The sequence below is a fragment of the Sminthopsis crassicaudata genome, chromosome 4, assembly GCF_048593235.1.
Source record: "Sminthopsis crassicaudata isolate SCR6 chromosome 4, ASM4859323v1, whole genome shotgun sequence".
Lineage (NCBI taxonomy): Eukaryota > Metazoa > Chordata > Mammalia > Dasyuromorphia > Dasyuridae > Sminthopsis > Sminthopsis crassicaudata.
Window position 1 is genome coordinate 434,774,950 of NC_133620.1, and position 24,121 is coordinate 434,799,070.

The 24,121-nt window shown below is 36.5% G+C and overlaps 1 protein-coding gene across 2 annotated transcripts; it reads right to left on the reverse strand.

Annotated features, from left to right (window-relative positions):
- Positions 1-607: 607 nt before the first annotated feature.
- NHLH2 (nescient helix-loop-helix 2) lies at positions 608-6,198 on the reverse strand. Of its 2 annotated transcripts, XM_074263162.1 has the most exons (3): positions 5,867-6,198; positions 5,107-5,454; positions 608-2,421 (listed from the first exon to the last, which is right to left on the reverse strand). In XM_074263162.1, the coding sequence occupies exon 3, from the start codon at positions 2,411-2,413 to the stop codon at positions 2,006-2,008; it is 408 nt and encodes a 135-aa protein (XP_074119263.1). In that variant the 5' UTR covers positions 2,414-2,421; positions 5,107-5,454; positions 5,867-6,198; the 3' UTR covers positions 608-2,005. The 2 variants fall into 2 exon arrangements, with proteins under 2 accessions (XP_074119263.1, XP_074119262.1); XM_074263161.1 differs by lacking the exons at positions 5,107-5,454; positions 5,867-6,198 and adding an exon at positions 3,329-3,735.
- Between the last annotated feature and the right edge of the window lie 17,923 nt (positions 6,199-24,121).

Genomic DNA, 24,121 nt, shown 5'->3' on the forward strand with positions numbered 1-24,121 from the left:
AGAGAGATACACATAGAGTATGTGTATATACATGTATATTTATTTATAAATATCTCCATTTATAGAAAAACACATGTAAGTATGTATTAGTAACAGTTTATCTTCCCCCTATGTATGAGTATTATGGTCCATGTCTATATCATGTGATCTACTGTTTTCCTATACCTCACATCAAGAAAGTAGATCAAATATTCTGTCACATAAACATTGATTCTTAAGGACCTTGTTACCCTTTCTGAAGAGTTGAATTCCATTAGAACATGTTATGCTCAGCTACAGTGCATTTCACCTTATCTGATAACATAGTTAAAAAATAGAAGATGAGTTGTATTTGATACCTTTATTTATATGCAAAAAACAGCGCACCATTCATGAGATATGAAAAACGCGTCAGATAGAAACCAGATTATATCTATTTTCACTACAAAATATTGCATTATATAAAGCAACAGAGACACAAAAAAACCCTGAAAAAGACTAAAATCTTTGGATAGCAGATGTGTTCTTTTTTCTTGTCTCTAAAACGCACTCCTTGTTTTAAGAGATTCACAGCAGAGAACATGAAACATTTTCAGGTTATAGATTTTTTTTTTTTTGGTTGTCACAGAGGAAAGTAGTTCTGGATTTTTTTTTTTTTTTTTAGGAAAATAACTCAATTTCCTAAAAACATCCCACACACATACATCACACACACAAAGAAGCTACTCTCCTTATATAAACTGTTTGCAAAGTACTTTTCTGACATAACTACAGATAAGAATAACAACAAGTAATTCTTTTTAAAAAACTATAATAGTGAAGTGCTAGTGTTGATCTCATACACAAAAAAAAAACTTTCAAGAACAAACATCTGAATATATAAAATATGTTTAGAAACAGGGAGGAGCGTTTGTCATACAAGTGCAATATAATTGGCGCAAAATGAAGACCACTGGATAACCCCAACAAACACTTAAAAAGTTAGACATAATTATTCCACAGGAAAAAGTGTAAACACTCGACTATAGAAATAAATTGGCACAAAGTATCCAAAGTAAAATTGTCACCACTCTGAAAAATAAATGTTTTGAAAAAAATAGTCTACTCCTTATAACATAAATAAAAAATAGTTCTGTTATTTTTTTTCTAACTGCACCCATGGGTCACATGTTTAAGGTCACAAGTAGATGTTTTTGGATATGTAAAGGGGCACTTAGCCTGGAAAAAGCAATTTGATATTAAATTATCCATGTAAATATGGATTTTTTTTCCTTTCTATATTCATATCTTGCAGCTAAGATCTTGCCAAGTTCAAATCTCCTCACAATGTGTTTATTTCCTCCTGGTTCTCTTTTTAGCCTTGCAAAACAGCCAACTTAATTTTTTGTTTGTTTGTTTGTTTTTGCCAGTTTTCTACATCATTTCTTGTCACTACAAAAAGAAAAGCTTTTGTAAGGGCCCTTAATCTCCACAGTGGAAGAGGTTTTCTTTTTCTTTTTCTTTTCTTTTTTCTGACTGATGATTTTTTTCAACGAGAAAAATTTCCACTAGCCTAAGACACCCTTTTGCCTTCCTCCTTTAAACGAGAAAAGAAAAGATGAGGTGGCAGAGCAAGGTGAAAAAATGCAGGTCCTCGAGTTAGCTCAAGCTGACCCATGCAAGGGATAGTAGCAGACAGTCAGAAGAGAGGGGGCCTGGAGGTGGCTATCTCAGCTGGGGTTCATGAGGTACTCCTGGCCCGAAAAACAAAAACAAAAAACCTTTTTGCATCCCCGGAATCGCAATGCTCCCCTTTACTCTCCCACCCCATAGAGGTCAGAAGGGGGCCCCACCTTTCCCTTCTCCCTAGGCAGAGTTTTTTTCCAAGCTTCTCCCCTCGCAAAGTCATTCCAGGGCGGCGGCAGCAGCAGCAGCAGCAGCAGCAGCGCGTCCTCCTGCAACCCCAATGCCACTGTCCCGGCCGCGGCCGCCTCGGTCTGTCCAGGCCTCAGAGACAGACGAGCCGGCTCCCTCTGGACCCCCGGCCCTACACGTCTAGTACATGGTTGAGATAGGAGATGTAGCAGATGGCCAGGCGCAGGATCTCGATCTTGGAGAGCTTTTTGTCCGGGGGCAGGGTGGGCAGCAGTTTCCTGAGCTCGGCGAAGGCCAGGTTGAAGGCCTCCACGCGGATGCGCTCCCGGGTGGCGTGGGCCGAGCGGTACTTGGCGGTGGCTCGGCGGCGGCGCCGCTTCTCCTCGCGGCTCAGCTGCTGCGGGTGCGGGTAGAGCGTGGCTCGGCTGCCTCCCTTGCCATCAGCCTCGCTCTCCTCCACTGGCTCCAGGTCCGACACGCTGCCCAACACCTTAGCGTCCGGTCCGCCCAGCGACTCGGGGTCCGAGGGTGCGGAGCTGGGGTGGTCCGAGTCGGCAGCTTGGTCCGGACTGAGCATCATTTTGGAGGCTGGGGGTAGGGTTAAAAAAAAAAAAAAAAAAAAAAAAAAAAAAAAAAAGGGAATCAATTTCTCTTTTTAATGGGTGAAGGGGAGCGCCACAGGGGCATCCCAACATCCACGCACACAGACGCTCACGCGGATGGGTCAGCACCCCTCTTCCTCCAAAGCCGACACCTCAGCTTCCCCTGCATCCCAAGGGATTGACAGGAGGCGGGGAGAGAGCGTAGTCCCTGACCCCAGTCCTGGGAGCAGGGAACGGATACAGAACCCAAGGGAGACAGAGGCCGAGGGAGAGGGAAGGGAGATGGCAGGAGGGAGGGCGCGCTTTCAGGACAAAGCTGATCGGGGAGGGCGGCGGGAGCCGGCTGGCAGAAGAAGCGACCCACTTCTTCGAAGGCCGCCCTCCGCCTAAGAGAGAGAGAGCCATTTGGCCAAAGGGCGAGTCAAATGCTCTGAGCTAGCGAGGGACCCCGGTGACAGCTTCCCACAGGCCGCAGCGTCAGCCCCAGCCTGGAGGACAGGGTCCCGGTCACTCGAGTCAAGCTTAGGAGAGGCCAGAGGTGGGATCGGCGGCTCAGCCAGAGGATAAATCCGACTCCGAGCACGGTTTTTGTTCTACGACCTATAAACTACCAACTCCCTAAGTCCCAGAGTCTGTCTGTTGCACGCCTCCCTCTGTTTGTGCCTTTTTGTATCTATTTTCTGTGTCTTCTGTTCTATCTCTGTGTCTGGTCGTCTCTCTCTCTTCTTCTTTTCCCACTTGTTCTCTCTCTCTCTCTCTCTCTCTCTCTCTCTCTCTCTCTCTCTCTCTCTCTCTCTCTCTCTCTCTCTCTCTCTCCCCCCCCCCCCCAATTAATAAAAAGAATGATTAAGGACAACAAATCAATACAATCGGAAGAGTAGCTGGGTCCTTACAAGGAAGCAGGACGCCCTGCCCCAACATGTGCCTGGCCCACACCTCGAGGCCTCCCTGTCCTGGATCCAGAGCCCGGGCCCGGGGGAGGCTCTGTCTAGCGCATACAAGGATCCCGGGGCTTCTCTCTCTGATGGGAAGGGAGCTCTATAAAGAGGCCAAGTCCTTCCCCCCTTCTCTTCCTCCCTCCTTCTTCTCTTTCTCTTCTCCCCCTCCTCCCCCCCGAGCTTATGGAAAGGGAGGGAGCGGGGAAAGAAGACCAAGCTCGAGACTGGCCAGGCCCAGCTAAGGGTGATGGGGCTCAGGAAAGAGCGCTGCTCTAGGCTGGGCTGGGTATTGGGGGGTGGAAGCGGGAGGGAGAGGGAGGGGCCGCTGCCATTCTAGACTCCAGGATTTGGAAAGTAGGCTCTGAGGGGCGGTGGGTGGTGAAAGCTGTGATTCCCCCCACCCCACATTACCGCCCTCCCCCGGCTCCGAAATAATAAGTAAATAAATTAATAAATAAACGCGGAGGCGCCTTTCAAAAGAAAATTGACTCGTAGCTCCTTGCAGCCTCACAGAGCACCATCTGTCATGCAGACAGCAATACAAATTCAGGAACTTATAGAGACATGTCTGCCTGTAATAAAACAATGCGTCCGGCCGTTCGAGAATAACCTTGGAGAGGAAATGTGGTGGTCTGCAGCCAGGGGGTGGCGGTGACGGTGGAAGATGTGTGGGAAGACAGTGGGATGGGGAGCCGGGGGTGCAAAGAACCTGGGAGGGAGGGAAGGCATCACGCTGGCCGTACAGAAAAAGCCATCTCCAAGTCCTCAGCATAGGGGGGAAAGTTTGGGAAATCCCACAGACCCACCCGCGCTCGGAGCAGCTCTAACTGTCCGGAAGGAGGCCCAGGCCAGGACCCCGTGGGTCCGCACTCCTGCCCACGACACGAAAACCCTGGAAAAACACTCCCAAGTTCGGGCCAGCCTCTGGAACCCCCAGCTTCTTCATCTTACAAGACGCATTCAGGGAAGACACCCTGACAATTCCTAAACGGCTCCCAACCCTCGCCCCCCTTTCCGCTCTTTCCTCTATTTAAAGAAATGAGTCCCTGAGCGCCGAAATCCACCTGCTAGTGTTTCCATCTCCACGCAAAGAGAGCGCAAAGGAAATCATAATCCTCTAAACCCCGACTGCCAGAGTCTATTGCCCCGGGAGTCCACGTTCATTTCCGAGGTAACCTGGGCGCTCTTTTCGAGAAAACAAAAGCGAGAAAGAGCATTCCGGGGACCGTCCCAGATTGCACTCTCGCCACAAAATTGCTCGCCAAATACCTTTAAAATATTCTTTTCTTTTTATCGTTCTTCCTTCCTCGGAAGAAAAGAGAGAGCTCACATCTTTAAAAAACAAAAACATCAAAACAAAACCAAACCAAACCCACAAGCCTAGAAACCCGGCTTTAGAGCTGACAGTCCTTTCCAATAATTTAAGCCCTGTTTGTGTTTAGATCTCGTCTCCCATGGACCTAAACAAATCCCCAACTCTGGGAAAAACCTAAAGATAATTTGTTCGAGTACAAAGTTGGTAGTTTGCCCTCGAACAGCATGTTGAATTCGCTTCCATTTTTTTTTTCCTCCTGGAACAGCTTTTACTGTAGTCATTTCTTTCTTTCTTTCTTTTTTCTTGGAAAGTAACTAAAATGCATTTTAAAATGTGTTTGGTTGGTTAGTTGTTTCCCCGCAGAACATACTCAATTAGTTTTAAAGTGCTAAAGAAGTGATGGGATGAATGAACTTACCTTGGGGGGGAAAAAAACCTCCTCAGAGATTTTATCTCAGATCTTTGAGACTGAAAATTCGAGGAAAGGATTAGGGGGCAGATACCCCAACTTGGAAGAGGACGAAAAAATTAAAAGCAACAAATTAAGGTTGTATTCAAAAATTAAAACGAAGCTGTCATCTCTCTCTTGACCACGGTGATGGAAAAGATTTCCTTACAGTAATGAAGGTTCTCTTGGCAGATAATGTTAAAAATACATTTTTTCTCTTTTAAAAAACATATAGAAAATATTCGTTGGCTGGTTTTCGATTTTCACATGATTTGTTGAAAAGTCTTGTGCCTTTTCCCCTTCTCGGCTCTCAGGTCTCTATAAATAACAAAAGAGATGCAGAAATAAACACCATCAAAGCGAAAGACTGATTTCTAATAGCCAACAGATCAATAAGAGTGATGGTTAAGATAAAATTTCTCTCCTGTTGTACTCATTGCCTTCCCTTAATAAATCTTAGGAGAAAATTGATAAATACAGGTCATAGATGCGATCTCGCCAGAATTGAGGACCTCCCCCCCCCCCCCCCAGATAAGGCTTTGTTCCGCTGATATCTCTCCTGTTCCCAGGAACACAATACTGTTAACTCCGGAATAATGTTGTCTTTTCCTTCGCCTCCGTTTATTTATGGGTATAAATAGATATATATTTTTTCGAAATCCTTCAAGGCTTGACTATATCACACCTCCATCCCCCACATCACTTCCACCCCGGAATCCCTTTTCTTTACCTTGTAATAAAAATATAATCAGTAGCTTGAAGATGCTGGGTTGGTGAAAAGTGAAAGTCTCCCGCTAGTCACAGTGACAGTGAAGAGGAGAAAGACTGGAGAGAGGTGGTGGAGCAGAGGAAAAAAAAAAAAAAACAGCAGAGATTCGTGTGTGGTTTCTTGGCTCTCCTGGTACCAATTGATTCAGCCTAGAGATGGTGTAAGAGATAAAGGCTTAAGAAGGAGGATGGAATTTTTTCCCTAAATTGATATTTAATGGGAAATCCTATTGGACAGAAACCTGGACATGAGTCACTTAATTGGACTTGACATCTGTCACAGTGTGGGAGTTTTCACAGCCCAAATATTTTCAGCAGATCAGATTCCCATTGAATCTGTGCCACAAAATATACCCAGTTGAAAGCAGTCTATGACATAAACCTTAGCCTCTAAGTAGAGTCCACTGACATAATAAGAATATTTTATCTTTTGCAAGATGAAGGATGCAGTCTTTAGGTGCAAATAAACAACATATTGACTGTGGAAAAACTCCCATGACATCCTGTAAAACAGCAACAACAACAACAACAACAACAACAGCAACACAGATTGCTGTTTTAAGATGTGGTGGAAAATGACAAGTCTGTATGCATAAGGAATATAAATATGTATTTCATATACATACTTATACATATATACACACATATATATTACACAGATATCTTATTCCTTTAAAATGTGCATACATATGTATATCTTAATATTTTAAAGAATGTATGTCCTTTAAATAAGAAATAAATATGTGCATATTCATTAAGTACCATAAATTAGTTTAACATTTATTCAATCATGCTTACTTTATAGCCTTTAAAATGTATTTCAATAGGAGTGAAGCCTGTAAATGTCTTCTTGAGAAAAGTATTATTGTGTCAATTTTCAGAGTTAAATAGTTATAAATAAATGCATTATTTGAGAGTGTTTAATTCTTATTAGATAGCTTCTTACTAGATGAAAAGATTGATGGTCCATAGTGGAGTTAGGAACAGAATCCAGGTATACTCATTTTAATGATCACTAGATGAGAACACATTGCCTTTCTGGGTTTGTTTGTTTATCCATTCATTCACTCATTCATTCAAGTTAAAATATGGCATGGCACATGTGCTGATGATCCAACTTCCTTCTCCCCTATTTTAGCAGGCAGGCACCTTCATTTCTATGGAGCACATAGTGCTAAGATTTTGTAAACATGAACAAATCAGTATTATCTTCTAGTGTCTACATAACCTGGTGGACTTGAATATGCATATATATCTTTCAATAAAGGAGGAAAATCCAATTCAATCTTTTTAGTGATTTTGATTTTTAAAATTATGCTAATTGTCATTTGATTAATTATATTGTTCTAATTATAATCTGGGACATTTTATGGGGTTGAATTTTTTTTCAATTATATAATCCAATTCTTCCCTCAATCCCCAGGGAAGTTTGTGGAGGTGGAGATTTCTTCATGGTTTTGTTTTTTAATTCTATTTGTCTCACAAAAAAGCTTTCACTTGTTTAAAAAAAAAAAAAAGGAGCAAGTGGCTAGCTGCCTGCTGGGAACTACCCTTTGAGGCTTCTCAGAGTAATAAGCAGTAGAGTTTTCCTTTACACACACTTTTTTTGTGCTTAGAGAAACATTGAGGAGACAGAGTAAGAGTTTTCTTTCCCCTTCCCCTCAATATAGAGACTAAGTATTTTCTAGCTTTCCTGAAGTTTTCCAGGATATCACTCCATCACAGACTTCCCTTTCTAACTATCCCAATCTTGACCCTTTATTTAACCAAAGTATGCTGTTGTCAGCTCTGGAATCATAGAAATATAGATTGAGAATTGGAAAGGACCTTAGAAATGAGGAAACTGCAACCTAAACAGGTTAAATTAATCTGTGCAGGGTCACACGGATAATAAATAGAAAAAGTTTGTCTTCAAATTCTAGTCATCTGATTCCAGATCCAACACATTCTCTACAGTGTCAAGGCTTCTCTCTCTGTCTCTGTGTCTCTGTTTCTGTCTTTGTCTTCTCTCTGTCTGTCTCCTTTCTTCCCTCCTTCCCTCCCTCCCTTTCTCTCTGTCTCTGTCTGTTTCTGTCTGTCTCTCTGTGTGTCTCTCTGTCTCTGTCAATCTGTCTCTTTCCTCATATACATATTTATTTCTATATGTATGTATCTGATATCTGTCTCTGTTTTTCCTTTGATCCCTTGTCATATTACTGCTCATCTCTTCCTAAATCCAAACCCTAGATTATTCTTACTGTAGGATTCTTATAATCTGACTGAACCTGTGACTAAATAGGATTAAATAGGAAGTCATACAAATGTGCCTAAAGGGGTCCATGAGAAAATTATATTATCTAACATCAACTGGGCTCTCACTGAAACAAGGCAATCCTTGTATTCTTCCCTAAGTGATTTTCTATCAGTCCTCAAAGGCTCTTTCTAAGCTTTTCTTTCCTCATACTTTTATCTTCACACTAGCTTCTTCCATTCTTAGCAGTAGACCTCATTTCATACTTTATTTTTTAAAAATAGAAGCATTTTGCCTTGATATTCCTTCAGCATATTCCTGTGCAGATATTTATGTTCAACCCTATAGTCTCTCCTGATCTCTCTTGCAACACCAATTGCCTATTAAACATTTTGACTTGGATGTATGGTAAGCAACCCACATATGTTGGAAACAGAATTCATTGTCTCTCCCTTCTTAATAATCCTTTCCCCTTTCCTAATTTTACAGTTTCTGTTAATGGTACCATCGAAATTGCAGTCAACTAGGAATGCAGTCTCATTGATTTTATTACCACAGTGTTTTTTTTTTCCTTATGGCCTCTTCTCTACAGTGAAATGGCCATCACTTTAGTTTGGGCCCCTATTACCTTTCACCTGGACTATGGAAAATAGTAGCCTCCTAAATGGTCTCTCTGCCTCAAATCACTTCCTTTTCCAAGTCGTTCTCCACATAGATGACAAAGCACATATTTGACTAAATCATTATCTATTCTACAATAACTATTGCTTCTAGAATCAAATACAGATATTCCTTGATGTTTAAGGACCTTTTAAATCTGTTTTAGGACCACCTTTATGAACTTTCACACACTTGGTGGTCCAGTCAAATTGGCTGACTTTCTATCTCTCATATAAAGTGATTCAGGTACCTTTTATGTGAATTTTTACTTTTTCATTTTTTTTTTAGAATATATTTCTTTCTCACCTCTGCCTCTGAGACTCTTAAGCCTCCTTTAAGGATCATCTCAATTGCTTCCTCTTACTTGAGAACTTTCCTGATTCCCCCCACCCCTCTCCACTTTCAGCTGACAGAACCTACTTAGCACAGTGCCTAGCATTTAGCAAATTTTTAATAAATGTCTGTTGACTGAGTCATCCTGAATAATAAAATATAAGGTACTCTAGTGCCGAAAATGTTTTATCTTTGCCTTATTTCTTTAAGACCTAGCTCAATGCCTACTATATAGCAAATGCTAGTTTAAGATCATACAGATGGAAAATATCAGAGCTAAGATGCCTATCTTGTACTAAATTCAAACATTATACTCTTTCTATTTCTAATGGGCACAGAAGTCATCCCTTTGCAAGAAGCATTTAAAATCAGGTGAAGATAAATGATCCCTAAAAGAGTGAAGAGAAAAGACAAGAATTGTTAATAGCTGAAGTCCTTATTAAGAATTACTGAAGTAAAAATAAGAACATACAAATACAAGTAGGTATCACCAAATCAACCTGCACAAATTCCTAGATTTCCATCTTGTTCCCTGTATAACATACAAATGGAAGCTGACTTGTACATAGCTGCTTCAGAATCAGACTGAATGGAAAATTGGTTGGATCTAATTGCTTTTCATGAAACCTGCTATGAAATTAGGGAAAGAATTATAATTTTGGTTTCTATGTAGTCAACTTTACCACAAGAAATCAGATTGGATTTTTGTTTGATATGATTTTGCCAGAGTTTGGGTAAACCCAGATATTCTTTTAGGTAATTAGGCATGGCCATAATGCACAGAGTGCTGGGCCTGGATTCATTAAATATGAATTCAAATCCAGACCCAGCTATTGTGTGACCCCCAGCAAGCCATTTTATCTCTGTCTGCCTCAGTTCCCTTTTCTTCAAATGAGGATGATATACAGAATAAAAACAAGAACAATAACAACAACAGAAAGATGAGGAAATGGTGGAAGGACCACAAACCTATAGTTGAAAAGTAATTTAAATAATAGCAAGGTCAGTACCTCTTTTTTTTATAATAAAAAAATTAAAGCCTAGAGAAATTAAGGACTTGCTCAATGTCATAGTATATGATATGAGATTAGATATAAGTTTGTCTGAACTTTGGGCACACTAGACATGTGCCTTGTGCTCAATGTCATATTGCTTCTCTGTTGACTGGAACATAAAAGAATATTGAAATCCCAAACAGAATACAATCAATATTTATTTTGTAGAATGGGTAGGTACTTTGTGGACCTAATGATTTTAAAAGACTATTTGTGAGATTTCCCAAGGCATTGTTTATTAAATAATATCTGTATCACACTTAGCAAAATGCCTGGCACATAATAGGAGTTTCTTCCCTTCCCCCCTCTTCTTCACACATACTTTTAGATCTACCTTACCTTACCTTCAAATCAAACAAATGAGGGGATAAAAATTTAAAAACATAATGCACACTAAATTTACCTTTCAAAAGACCATCCCTAAAGAGAAAAAATAAACCAGTGTAATCTAGAATAATAGAATTAGAAAAGACTGTAATTAGCCTATTCCATAGCTTAGGAAATAGAAGCTCAGAAAGGGAAATTCATCTGCCTCAAGTCACACAGTCAAAAAACCTAAGTTTCTTGACTCCTTAGATCAAAGCTCTTTCCATTAAACCATGCTTCTTCCCAAAGGAATAATGGATTGAAAGGAATATAGCATCAAAGTGGAGAGGATATTTTAGTGTTATGCTCTTTCTTTCCCTCAGATCACAGCTCACCCAACAGTTGCTCTTATATATGAGAATCTAATGACAATATCACTATGACAGAGAAAAGTACAAGGCAAGGTTTTCTTGCTTAAGCTACTCAGTTTGTGCTCCAGACCTATATCCTGTAAGCCTCTCCCACCACTTTTCTCCTGTCCTTATTATCCAATTTTTTCTTTCAAAATCTCACCTGTAATTAGATAAGTTTTTCTGCAATGAAAAGAAGCAAAACAGAAAATTCTAAATATTTATCTTCCTCCCAGTAAAAACTACTTACCTCCCCTAAAGTACATAAGATGATAGGTAGAGATGAAAAAGAGCTCAGGGGCTACTTAGGCCAATCCTCTCTTTTTATTGGTGAGGAAACTAAGGTCAGAAATGTTGAGATTTGTCCAAAGTCATACTGATAATAAATGGAGCATCAGATTTTAATTTATGTCCTTTGATTGCAAATTCAGTTCATATATGCCACTGAACCAATCTGTTTTTAGAGTATCATTACTCAGAGAGTGTTGGGCTTGGAGTCAAAATCCCTGGGTTCTAATCTTAACTCTGCCCCCAACCAGATATTTGGTTCTTGACAAGCTTCCTCATTTCTCTAGGACTGAGTCTCCCTACCCCACCTATAAAATGAAGGAGTTGGCTTAGATGGTTTCTAAAACCTGTCCACATATTATTGTTCTGTAAGAAATGACCAACAGGATGATTTCAGAGAGGACTGGAGAGACTTACATGAACTGATGCTGAGTGAAATGAGCAGGACCAAGAAATCGTTGGATACTTCAACAACAATACTATTTGATGATCAATTCAACAATGAAATGAAACAAATCAGTTCCAATATAGCAGTAATGAACTGAACCAGATATACCCAGCAAAAGAACTCTGGGAGTTGACTATGAACCACTACATAGAATTTCCAATCCCTCTATTTTTGTCTGCCCGCATTTTTTATTTCCTTCACAAGCTAATTGTACACTGTTTCAAAGTCCGATTCTTTTTGTACAGAAAAATAAGTGTTTGGACATGTATGCATATAGTGTATTTAACTTATACTTTAACATATTTAACATGTATTGGTCAACCTGCCATCTGGGAGAAGGGGTGGGAAGGGGAAAAGTTGGAACAAAAGGTTTTGCAATTGTCAATGCTGAAAAATTACTTATGCATAAAATTTTTGTAAAAATTAATTAAATAAATGAATGAATGAAATAAAATATATAAAAAATAAAATCTGTCCACTTTGACACTGAATAATTATTGTTTACCCATCAGTGTTCCAGATTGTATTTTTTCAGTTGATTTTTAACCCCGTTAAGTACTTGAAAAAGGATGAGAATAAATGTAATCTTTTGAGATAATTTGGCTTAGTGGATAGAAAGGTGTCTTCAAGTCCCATCTGTGATGCATGCTGATTAAGTGACCTAGAAAAGTCTTTTAAACTCTCAGTGGCACTCTTTCCTCTCCCACCTCCAACCTTCCCTAACTCTTTAAAACAATAAGTTGTAGAAAAAGTGTAGATCTGCTTTTCTAGGGAAAATTCATCACCAAAAATCCTTATAAGTGAAATTACAAGTCCAGTAAACCAAACAAACAAACCAGATTCAATCCGTGGTTTTAGGCTATTGAGATCTTTTCATTCTGACTTTAGTATCCAATGTGTTATCTACAACTACCATCTTTGTGTTATCTAGAAATTAAGCACATATGTAATCTATAAGCCTTCATCAAAGTAAAAAAAAAATTGGTGAAGAGAATATCCAACAGCTAATCCGAAATGGAATGAACTGCCTTACTTTGATAGTATCCAAATAGAGCTTGGATGACAGAAAACCTTCCACGCTCTAAGGTCTTGATTATTTCCTTTTGTAAAGGGGATTCTTGAATTAGGAGGGAAGTTGATATGGATAAAGTCTAAGGTGATTTCTTTCCAACTCTGTATTTCTGTTTCTATGACTACAGCCTTCAATTAAACAAATCATTGTGGTGAAAATAGAAAGATCAACAGAGTCATAATCTAATAAATTTAATGACTGATTGTTGGGTATTATTAACTGGTTCACAGAATATAGATTATGGAATATTTAAGAGAAATGTGATAGAGTAAAAAAAAAAAAAAAGGTATTAGTCCTAGGGTAAGAAAAAAAAAAAGACCTGAATTTGATTATCACTTTGGACAGTTACCAGCTATGTGATGTTGGAAAAATCACTTAAATTTTATGAATCTCAATTCTCTCACCTGCAAAATGAAAGTGATAATTCCTGAAGGACCTAATTCCCTTATTATAGTGAGGAATAAATAAGATAATATATGGAAAGCACTTTTCAAAAACTTAAAACATTAAAAAAGCTATTATCTTATTCTCAATGTTATCATTTTTCTGAGGGCCATTTATTGAACCAAACTCTACTTCCCTATAATTTTCTTTCATTAATTGTAATTATCAAAGAGACTCAACAAATTTTTATTAAGTAGTTGCTTAAGGCAAGGTAAGGGAAATACAAAGATGAAAAAAAAATTGTCCTTCCTCTCAAGGAATTTATAATTTGATAGTTATGTCCTAATTCATAGATTTGATAGTAACATGTATATTTGTATGTGTTCTAAACAGCCATAGTTACAACTGTATCTACAGCTAATCTAGATCTGTATTCATATTAACTCTTACCTGAGGCTTCCATAAGCTGTAGCATATGCAAGAATCAGTAAATTGTTTGGGGATATGAGTTAAACAAAATTGAAGGTAACGGACAGGACTACAACCTGTTGGTGAATTGGAGAGAGGGAAAGAATCTACCTCAAGCATAAAAAGGCTAGAATGGATGGATGAGAACAATTTATTCCAATGGCCATGAAAGCAATTAAAGCAGATACTGCAGAGCACTTAGAGTTTGGTCAGACATTGAAGATGACAAGGTCATTGACTGCATCCTGGACTATTACTTGTTTTGCCACTAGATTTTGATGACTCAGGAAGAGAGAGTGAGGCTGATAATTTGTGCACTTGCCTCACTTAAATTCGATTTTTGGGCAAATCAACATATCATGATGTAAAAACAAAGGATGCACAACAACATATTCATATCTATATCTGTATCTACATAAAAATTTAACTCTATTATCTATCTAGTCTAATTTTGGAAATAATGAAAATAATGGTAGAGTTCATAGAGTATTAAAACTAGAAAAGATTTTAGAGAATTTCTACTCCAACCCTCCCCTTTTACAAGTGAGGAAACTGAGGTTCATGGAGGTAAAGGGAATTGTTAAAGAGATTACACATATTTAATAAGTAAAATAAGAACATAACAAGAATATTTATTGACCCTGTCCATTTTTCTTTCTTCTATGCAATACTTTTTTATTTACATTTTTAAAAAATACTCCAAGGAGGGTCCAGTGAAAGTTTCCTTTAATGATAAGTTGAGGGGCAAGAGGTGGCCTCAATGGATAGGGCACCAGCCCTAAAGTCAGGAAGATCTGAATTCAAATGTGGATTTAGACACTTAACACTTCCTAGCTGTGTGACCCTGGGCAAGTCACTTAACTACAATTGCCTCAGCAAAAAAAAAAAAAAAAAAAAAAAAAAAAAAAAAAAAAAAAAGATGAGGTGACTAGGTTTAATCTACTATTTTAATCCACTAATTTGTATTTTATTCAAATAAAATCAAGAAATTATTACATTCAATTTATAATATAAATGGTAAATTATATAATGAAAATAGCATGAAATATATAGATTTATTTAGTGGTCATATTTGTAACTTTCATATTTATAACACATAATGTTAACTATAATGCTAATGTGATAGATGGACTTTCCCCCCTCAAACTATGTCACCAGCAATATTGCTTCTTGAATTTGTTTTCAAATGTTAATTGAAGTAAATATTTCATATTTATAACAGCTACTACAGAAAAGCCAATTTCACACAAATAAGAAGTAACTAACAGTAGTAAAATTTATATCATTTTGATAAACCAGAGAATTATTTTTTCACCCATGGCCAAAAGATTAATGAGCTATTCAGGTTTGGATGCTTTTTTCAACATATTATCTCAAAACAAATCTTTTTTAACCATTTTTTTTCAGATGGAATAATACCAAATGTATCACATTTGTCAATAGCAAGTGTTTTTCATATTTGTATAAAGATTTAAGTCTTTAAAATAAAGTCAGAATTGCTTCTGTAGATTGGTTAAGTGCTTTTAAAAAAATTCTTTCTTCAATTTCATTTGCAAGGAAAGTATTTCTTGAATTGGGAAAGATTATTTTAAAATTTTATTATCTATAGCTCCAACTTTTTCACAAATATAATTATTTTGTTTTTACAGATCAAAGTAAGAATATACAGATCTTGAATTTATTTATTTAAAGAGCTCAGTTTTCAAAATTATCACCAAATCAACTAAAGTCTCAAAGGGAAATTATTATAAAAGTGAAATTGCTTCATCTTTTGTAGTATAATAACTAAAAAAAATGGCATTTTCTCTCTTTCTTCTGGAAAGAAGATGGAATTTGCCTTTTTGCCCCCCATAGTCACAGAAGTCAAAGAATAGCTATTAGGGGGCAATGAGGCCTTCAACTATTAAGGTGGGATAGAGTTACAGAGTAAGAGGACCTCAGACACTAGCTAAGAGAGATTGGAAAAGTCACTTTACCATAGTCTTCCCCAGTTTTCTCATCAGCAAATGTAACATGCCCTCCTGGCACTAACAATTACTAGTCTGCCCTAGGCCCAACAGAGTACCTTTGACCACTGACCTTTGCAGTGTCAACTCTACCCAGCTCGCCTCCTCTGAGGCCTTCTAAGGTCTCTGGCCACAATCTCTTGAATCTATAGTTTAATAACCAATAGCACATTCAAGAATAGCCACGTGTAATCTTAAAAGCCTTTATTATACTTACTCACATAATGCCCTGACTTGTTGGTTCCCTAGTGAATACCTGGTCTGAAGACCCACGTGTTCGCTACCAAATTCCTTACCTCTCGGCTATCCATCAGCTTGACTTGGCTACCCCAGGCTAGGGAGCCAGGTTAAAGAGAGCAACTGCTGTCTGCAGTGGGCTTATAAAGGGCCTGTGAGGTCACACACACAGCCAACCAGCAAGAGAACTGTCACCCATTACGAAGCTATCTCAATATGGACAGGATCCCACCCACAGGGCAATCCTATATCCATAGGGATTACTTCTGGGCCACTCAAATCTCCTGTTGCTCTGTGCCCGCCCATTTAAAGGGCCCTTACAATTACCTTTCTCTTGTTTTGCGGGAACTGCACATGTCATCAAGCTAAACTTTTAGCATCAGCTATAGTTCACTTGATCCATGAGATGACAGAGTGTTATGCCAAGGAGGTACAAAGCAGCAGATCAGTAAACAGAAGTATGACAATGAGAACCAGGCTCAACAGTGGCCAAGTGTTCAACCCATTCATTAAAGTCATACTCAAGGAGATAATAAGCCAAAGAGGTTGGATGCCAATGAGGTAGGATGTCAACACTGAGGTGGGAAGTCAACAAGGTAAAACATCACAATTCTAGTTAACAATTAAATATCAGTGAGGTTGTCACAATTCTAGTTACATTTATCACAATTCTAGACCAATTCTAGTTTCTCACAATTCTCCATTGCACTTTTCACAATCCTAGAGCAATTCTAGATTATCATAATTCTCTATTGCACTTTTCACAATCCTAGAGCAATTCTAGTTTCACAGGTGCACATAAGCAAAGTCATGACCAGTAACATTGTCTCAATAACAATGGCAGGTGGACGTGTTGGTTTTTCACCCACTAATTTAAAAGCATAGTCCTTCAATAGAAAGCAGAGGGCAAAGCCTCTTCCTAGGCCACCATATGGCAAGTAGCCACGGGAGGAGTAAGCAGGCCCATTGTCCATTTACAGTCTTTATATTGCATATCACCTAAGACAGTCCACTTCAGCTGCAACACTGGAACTGTCTGCTGTCTCTGGTGTCATGGTCAGGAGGAGCATTGCTGCCATCAGCGTCTGGAGGGCTGCTGACATCTGGCTGATCCCTCTGGGCTGTTGTCTGGTCCTTCTCTTGGATCCCCAGGTCACAAATGTCTCTAGTGGGGATGAACTCTGCTGCTGGATCTGCACCTAGGAAAGAATGTACCCAGGGCCCAACTTGGGCCTTTCCAAATGCCATCCAGGCCTTTCCACATCACAGTGGAAACAAAGTTGTCAAAAAGATGAACAAAAGTCAGACAAAAGTTGGTCAGTCTGTTACTTAGCTGCGGTTTCTGTGTATGCCTGAAGTGCATTGCTAAGGTAAAATGCAAAGAATTTAAAAATGTAAAACCAAAATAATTTAAAAGTATAAAACCGAAATAGATTAAAACTGTAAAACCAAAATAACTTAAAATATAAAATCAAAATAGTAATGTAAAATCAAAATACTTTAAAGATGTAAAATCAAAATAACTTAAAAATGCAAAATCAAAAGAATTTTTAAATGTAAAATCAAAATTTTAAAATTGCAAGCAATCACATATGTATTGCCACATCTTGTGCATATCCCAAAATTCCCTTCTCTTGCTTAGAAGAGAAGATCTTGGTGATATAGTCTATGCAGTAATGACTTTACTAGTAGGATTATAAGAAATGCCAATGGAATGGGCAAAGTCAAATTCAATGCAAAAACACCTAAAGGCAAAATATTTGTAAGCCAATCCATAAACTGTCTTAAATGCATATGAAATTTCTACAATGGAAAAATGGTTGATCACATGTCTAGCTGCTTCTCCAGATTGGAATGAAGCCATAATGTCCATTGGTCTTAAAACATTAAATTTCAAACCATAAGGGTTTTGTCCTATAGGGAGTATAGGAGAGTGAAAGAAAGATAAGCTGTGTAGCCTTCTGCCATGCTCTTAGCTTCCTCTTTAGTTATCACAATTTGCAAATATAAGACTCAGTTCTAGCCCTTTACAAGCAAATGGAGATAATAGCCTCTGAGGTTGTTGGGAGGATAAAATGAGATATTGTTGGTAAAGGGATTTACAAATATTAAGGCTCTATTTAAATGCTAGCTGTTAGTATTAGTCATTATTATTAATACTCAGGATTCCTTCATAAAGACTGAAAACTGAGATTCCTAAAAAGAGAGAATGTAATTTTTTCCTTTCCTACCTCATCAGTGATCATGTGTATATATATATATATATATATATATATATATATATGTATATATATATATATATATATATATATATATACATATATATATATATTTTTTTTTTGAATGGGAGATACTTGAGCTTCATTCAAGATGGAGCAGAGACAAACACTCCAGATAGACATACATGTGGGAGAATTGTCACTTTAGATAGAAGCAACAACTTTAAACAGCAATGTTTCTGATAATAGATAAAAATATAAAAGTATGGACTTTAAAAAGAGTTATCATTGGAAATCAGGAGTCAAACCATGGCAAAGAATAGATAAGAGGAGCCTAGATAAAACACCTATCTGGAAAAGATGCTATATCCAACCAGGATGGTAGTGTGGAAATTCATGGGAATTTTAAATAAAGAGAAAGGATTTTTAGGCTCTATAGTACGAGGAGTTCTGAGTTACTCTGGCTAACTATGTTCCTTATGAGTATGTCTCCCTATTCTTAAACTCTAAGTTTGTGCCCACTCTTCCTAATTATGGTATGACATTCCTAAGTACAGGCCAGATTTATGAAGGAAATATTTGAATCTACTGTTCTAACTGCCATTGTAGTAAATGCTTTTGCTGACATTTGGCAATAACTACTGGCTAACTGTTAAGGGGAAGTACACTGGTGGGGGGCTTATGAGCTATATTACTAGTGCAGACCTACAGGATTATTTCTAGAACCCAAGGTAGCTGTCAGCTGTCACCCTCTTCACTCACAATTTATGAATGTAAATTGAAAGAAGAGGCCAGAAGAAGTACTATCCTTCAAATACCCTGGAAACACTTTGAAACAATAAAGCCAGAGTGTTTTGCAATGATATAGAAATGTCTAGTGTGCTTTCTTCATGTCATTGCACAATTCCATAAAGTCTTTATTTTACTGGAATGTTTCTTATGAAGCTTATTACTTTTGCAAAACTTGGAAAAGCCCTGATCTATCCTCAAATTTCTCAAGGCAAATTATTGTAAAAATGTAATATGCCTAAGTTGTACAAAGGGTAACATTTTAAACTACTGTTTATAGAACTACATTTTGCTATGATTTATCAGTGCATAGTCCAAGATATTCCTTCTACATTATACCATTTTAATTTTTTTAAGATTTGTTAATTGTATTGACATTTTATTTTCACATGGCATTGACATAAATGGATTTTCAATGGAACAAATATTTCCTAATATCAGTTTCAGTGTTATCTTTAACTATATTCATATTATCCATTTACGAGGCAAAATAGAAATGTTTTAATTTCTCAAAAAACTGATTACAAACATCCTCAAAAATACAGGTAATTCTTCCTCTCACAGGATTGTCCTCACATGAAACTAGTCACAATTGTTTTGCATATATAATTCACCAAGCATTATTTTGATTATAAAAATTACTTCAGATTATAACTACTGTTCTCCTTCCAAATAAGGCTTTCTACTTTCCACTCTTAGCTCTATCCTTATTATTAGAGCAATCCTTTTGATGTGACAGACATGGATTTTGAAAAAAATTATTATTGCTTATTAAAAACATTTAATTTTCTTTGGAAAATTATCTTGTCAAGTGACACTTGAAATCATGAGAATGGATGAGTTCTTTAAAAAGGAGATGGAGAGCAGAGAAGCCTAAGGACTAAGGTACCAGAAATGCTGCCTTTCGTGATGAAAAATGCCAAACTCTAATAGCTTTGTTCTGTATTCATTAATGAATAAAAGCAGATCTGGGAGAAAAAAGAATAATTTATCTTGTATTGCCTATGGATTCTGTAAGGATACATTCAAGCTGTCATTTCAATTTATTAGGTTTAATACTATCTGCATTTGTACAAACAAATGCAGTGGTCTTTCCACTTCAGCCATAACAATATTTATGAATTACAATGATAAATACAACAGATTGGGTTTTCTGGATTTTTTTCCCTTTGTGTTTTTATATTTCCTTTATTTAAATATACTCTAATGGTTTTGCTCATATTAATTTTAACTGCTCCAGTGGATTTCCTTTTCAAACCAGATTTATGTTTATCCATTATAAAGGGATCCGATTCTACTCCTTAAAGATTAAAGAGAATAAAATATTAAAGACAATTAAATTTAAATTCAATTATTAGACATTTCAAATGATTATTAATTTTTAAAACCAGCTATGTTGTATTTTGTACTCATCAAAATTATATTTTCAATAAAAAATTTACATAAATACATTTGCTTTTTTTCAATGAAGGTAAAGGTCAAAATAAACAAAAGTGAAACTAATACTATGGATTTGCTTCACCTGACAGTGAATGCAGCAAAGCAAAAATTGAATACAGCATATATCTATGCATACATATATAGTCAAATTTTAGTCTCTCTGTGCTTAATTTTAATGAAGATATGATCTATAATTGTCCTCTTCATTTGTCATGGGCTCATGGTACAGATAAGTTGAATCACTGGGATACTTTCTTCATTCAAATGAGAAAAGTATAAACTTCAGGTTAAGTAATATTTCTGAAAAATTTTTAAAATACTCTAATTGCTGCTGTTTCCTAATATTGTTCATTTTGGCAAGTACAACATAGTTACTTGGTTTGAAATTTTTTTTTCAAAACCCCACTCTTAATGTGGGGCATACCCCATAGTTTGGAAAATTCTTTCTTTTTGTCTTTATCACAAAATTTCTCTATTCTAAAACTTTTAATGACATTTATTTGATAAATACAATCTTGTTTACTTAGAAAACCCCAAAGAATTAGCAATGAAATGGAGACATTAGCTTCAGTAATATAACAGGATGCAAAATAAACCCATTAAATTGTCAGCATTTCTATATAGTAATAATAAAATCTAGGAGGAAATCAGAGAAAGGGAAATTCCAAAAAATAGCTACAAAATGCACAACTTGGAATCAATATACCAAATACAGTTATGGAACACTTTTAAGAAAACAGTTAATTCAATAATAGGAGAGATCTTTATTGTTCATGAATCTCATTCAAACACAATAAACATGACAATACTGTAGAAACTGTTTGCTTTAGTGCTACAGAAATCAAAATACTCAGTAGGTACTTTGTAGAGACATACAAAATTATAAAAAAATATTTTATAAGAACAAGAGGTTCAAATTCCCAGAGAAATTAAAAAAATTAAGAATGAAGAAATTATAATACATTTTGAATTCAATATCAATCACTAATCAAAACAGTGATTTGATACTAGTTTAAAAACAAAAAATAGATAAAATGAAAAAAACAAGATAGAAAAATAAAAAAGCAACATATCTTAATAACTAAATGCTAAATTAACCTGAGAATATAGGTTATTTGGGAAAACTTCCATTTAACATAAAATTTACTGGAAAAAACTAGAAAATGACTTAAAAATAACTTTAGAATAACATTTTACATCATATACAATATTTTCCTTAAAATGGATATAATAAAATGATTATGCTAAAAATCATTTGAAGAAAACAATATTGGGTACCTTTTACAATTATAGCTAGGGAGGAAATTCTTAGCCAAATAAATGTCAAAGAAAATCACAAAAACAAAATAGACAATTTTAATACCAGGAAATTAGAAAGTTTGTGCACAAACAAAATAAATTCAACTAGGATAAGAAAAGAAGCTGTCAAGTGGGGGAAACAATGTTTGCATAAAATAACACTACTATGGATCTGATATCTAAAATCCACCTTTTACAGGAAGCTTTGTTTAACCTCTCTTAATTCTAATGCCTTCCCTCTGTTAGTCATCCCAAATCTTGGGATAAGAATTCATTATTTGACAAAAACTGCTGGGAAATTTATAAGAACTCCTAGATTTTGCCTCACATATAGTAAGTTGACAAAGATAACCAATGTGGGAAATATACAACATGGGAGGAGCTATAGGAAGATAGGCAAATTAATACACTGTTCATGAAGTCATGAATTGCTCAAACCATTATGAAAGGAAATCTTGAATTATGCTTTTTTTTTAAGTGGCCAATTCTTCATAATAATGTGGTAATTCAAGACAATTCCAATAGATTTGGGATGGAAACTATCATCCACAACTAAAGAGAGAGAACTATGGAGACTGTATGTGGATGGAAGCATGATATGTTGACCTTTTTCGTTTGTTTTTCCTTTCTTGTGTTTTTCCCTTTTGATATGATTTTTTTCACAAGATGACAAATATGGAAATAAGTTTAAAAGAACTGCACATATTTAACTTATATCAGATTGATTGTTATCTTGGAAAAAGGAATGTTAAGGAAGAAGAGAAAAATTTATATAACACAAAATCTTACAAAAATGAATGTAATGTGCAAAAATGTTTGTGTCAGTCCTTTTTGTAGTGGCAAGAAACTGGAAACTGAGTGGATGCCCATCAGTTAAAGAATAGCTGAATAAGCTATGGTATATGTATATTATGGAATATTATTTTTCTGTAAGAAATGATCAGCAGGATGACTTCAGAGAGGCCTGGAGAAACTTATATGAGCTTATGCTAAGTTAAATGAACAGAACCAGGATATCATCCTACATGGCAACAAGAAGACTATACTATGAGGGCAGTTAGGTGATGCAATGGATAGAGCACCAGCCCTGAATCAGAAGGACCTGAGTTCAAATCTGGCCTCAAACACTTAACACTTCCTAGCTGTGTTACCTTGGGCAAGTCACTTAACCCCAATTACCTCAGCAAAAAAAGGAAGGAAGAAGATTATACTATGATAAATTCTGATGGTTTTTACTCTTGTTGTTTGCTTGTATTTTATTTTCTTTCTCTTTTTTTCCTGTTTGATTTGATTTTTCTTGTGCAGCAAGATAACTGTATAAATATGTATGCATATGTTGGATTTAACACATTTCTACCGTGTTTAATATATATTGGATTACTTAAGAAAAATGAATATGATATTTTTAAATGTGGCAAAACTTTTATATGAAAGGATGCAGATAAAATAGAGAAAATATTTACTAAAGGCTTTCTATGTCCCAGCCAGTGTGCTCAGCTCTGAAAATACAAATACAAGCAAAACATAAAACAAAACAACAACAACAGCAACAATAACAACAAATAGTTCCGGACCTTAAGTAGCTTGCATTTTGAATGGGGCAGATAACAACCAAAAAGGAGCTTTAAAAGTGTGTGTGTATATGTGTGTGTGTGTGTGTGTGTGTGTGTGTGTGTCTGTCTGTCTGTCTGTTTGTCTGTCTGTCTTTGGGAAGGTATTCTATATTTTCTACCTCTAGAATCTCCTGGTTAAAAAAAGCTAGGTGGCACAGTGGATAAAGTGCTGAGCCTCAAGTCAAGAAAAAATTGGGTTCAAATACAGCCTCAGACCTTTACTAGTTGCATGGTCCTGGCCAGCTCATTTTATTTCTGTCTGCCTCAGTTTCCTCAACTGCAAATTAAGAATAATAATAGTACTTTCCAGAGTTGTAAGCAACAAGGGACATATTTGTGATGCTTTATAAATCTTGTTTCTTTCCTTTAATTAATCTTTTTCACTGCTACTAGAATGATATTTTAATGCAGATTAAATCTTGCCAACTGTTGATCAAAAACTTCAGTGAGTATGGGTTTTTATACACATAAATATATTCATATGCATATATGTAAGACCATAGTATTATTGTTTGTCCTTTGTTTCTCTAAGGGTAGATAACATCTTATGTCATAAATCCAAGTTTTTCCATATTTTTCAAATTCCACCACCTCTTAGAAATAATTCAGAGTTTTAGCAAAGTTTCAGGATACAAAATAAATCCACATAAATCCTCAGCATTTTTATACATTACCAACACAATCCAAGAGCAAGAGATACAAAGAGAAATTCCATTCAAAATAATGGTCGATAGTATAAAATATTTGGGAATATATCTACCAAAGGAGAGTCAGGAATTATATGAGCAAAATTACAAAACACTTGCCACAAAAATAAAGTCAGATTTAAATAATTGGAAAGACATTCAGTGCTCTTGGATAGGCCAAGCAAATATAATTAAGATGACAATACTCCCTAAACTAATCTATTTATTTAGTGCTATACCAATCAGATTCCCAAGAAAATATTTTAATGACCTA

Excerpts from the sequence above, each read along its gene's own strand:
- NHLH2 (XM_074263161.1), bottom strand. The coding sequence starts at position 3,356 with ATGTTGGGGCAGGGCGTCCTGCTTCCTT. Across the intron at positions 2,422-3,328 it reads GCAGGGCGTCCTGCTTCCTT|CCTCCAAAATGATGCTCAGT; the intron begins GTAAGGACCCAG and ends CCCTACCCCCAG.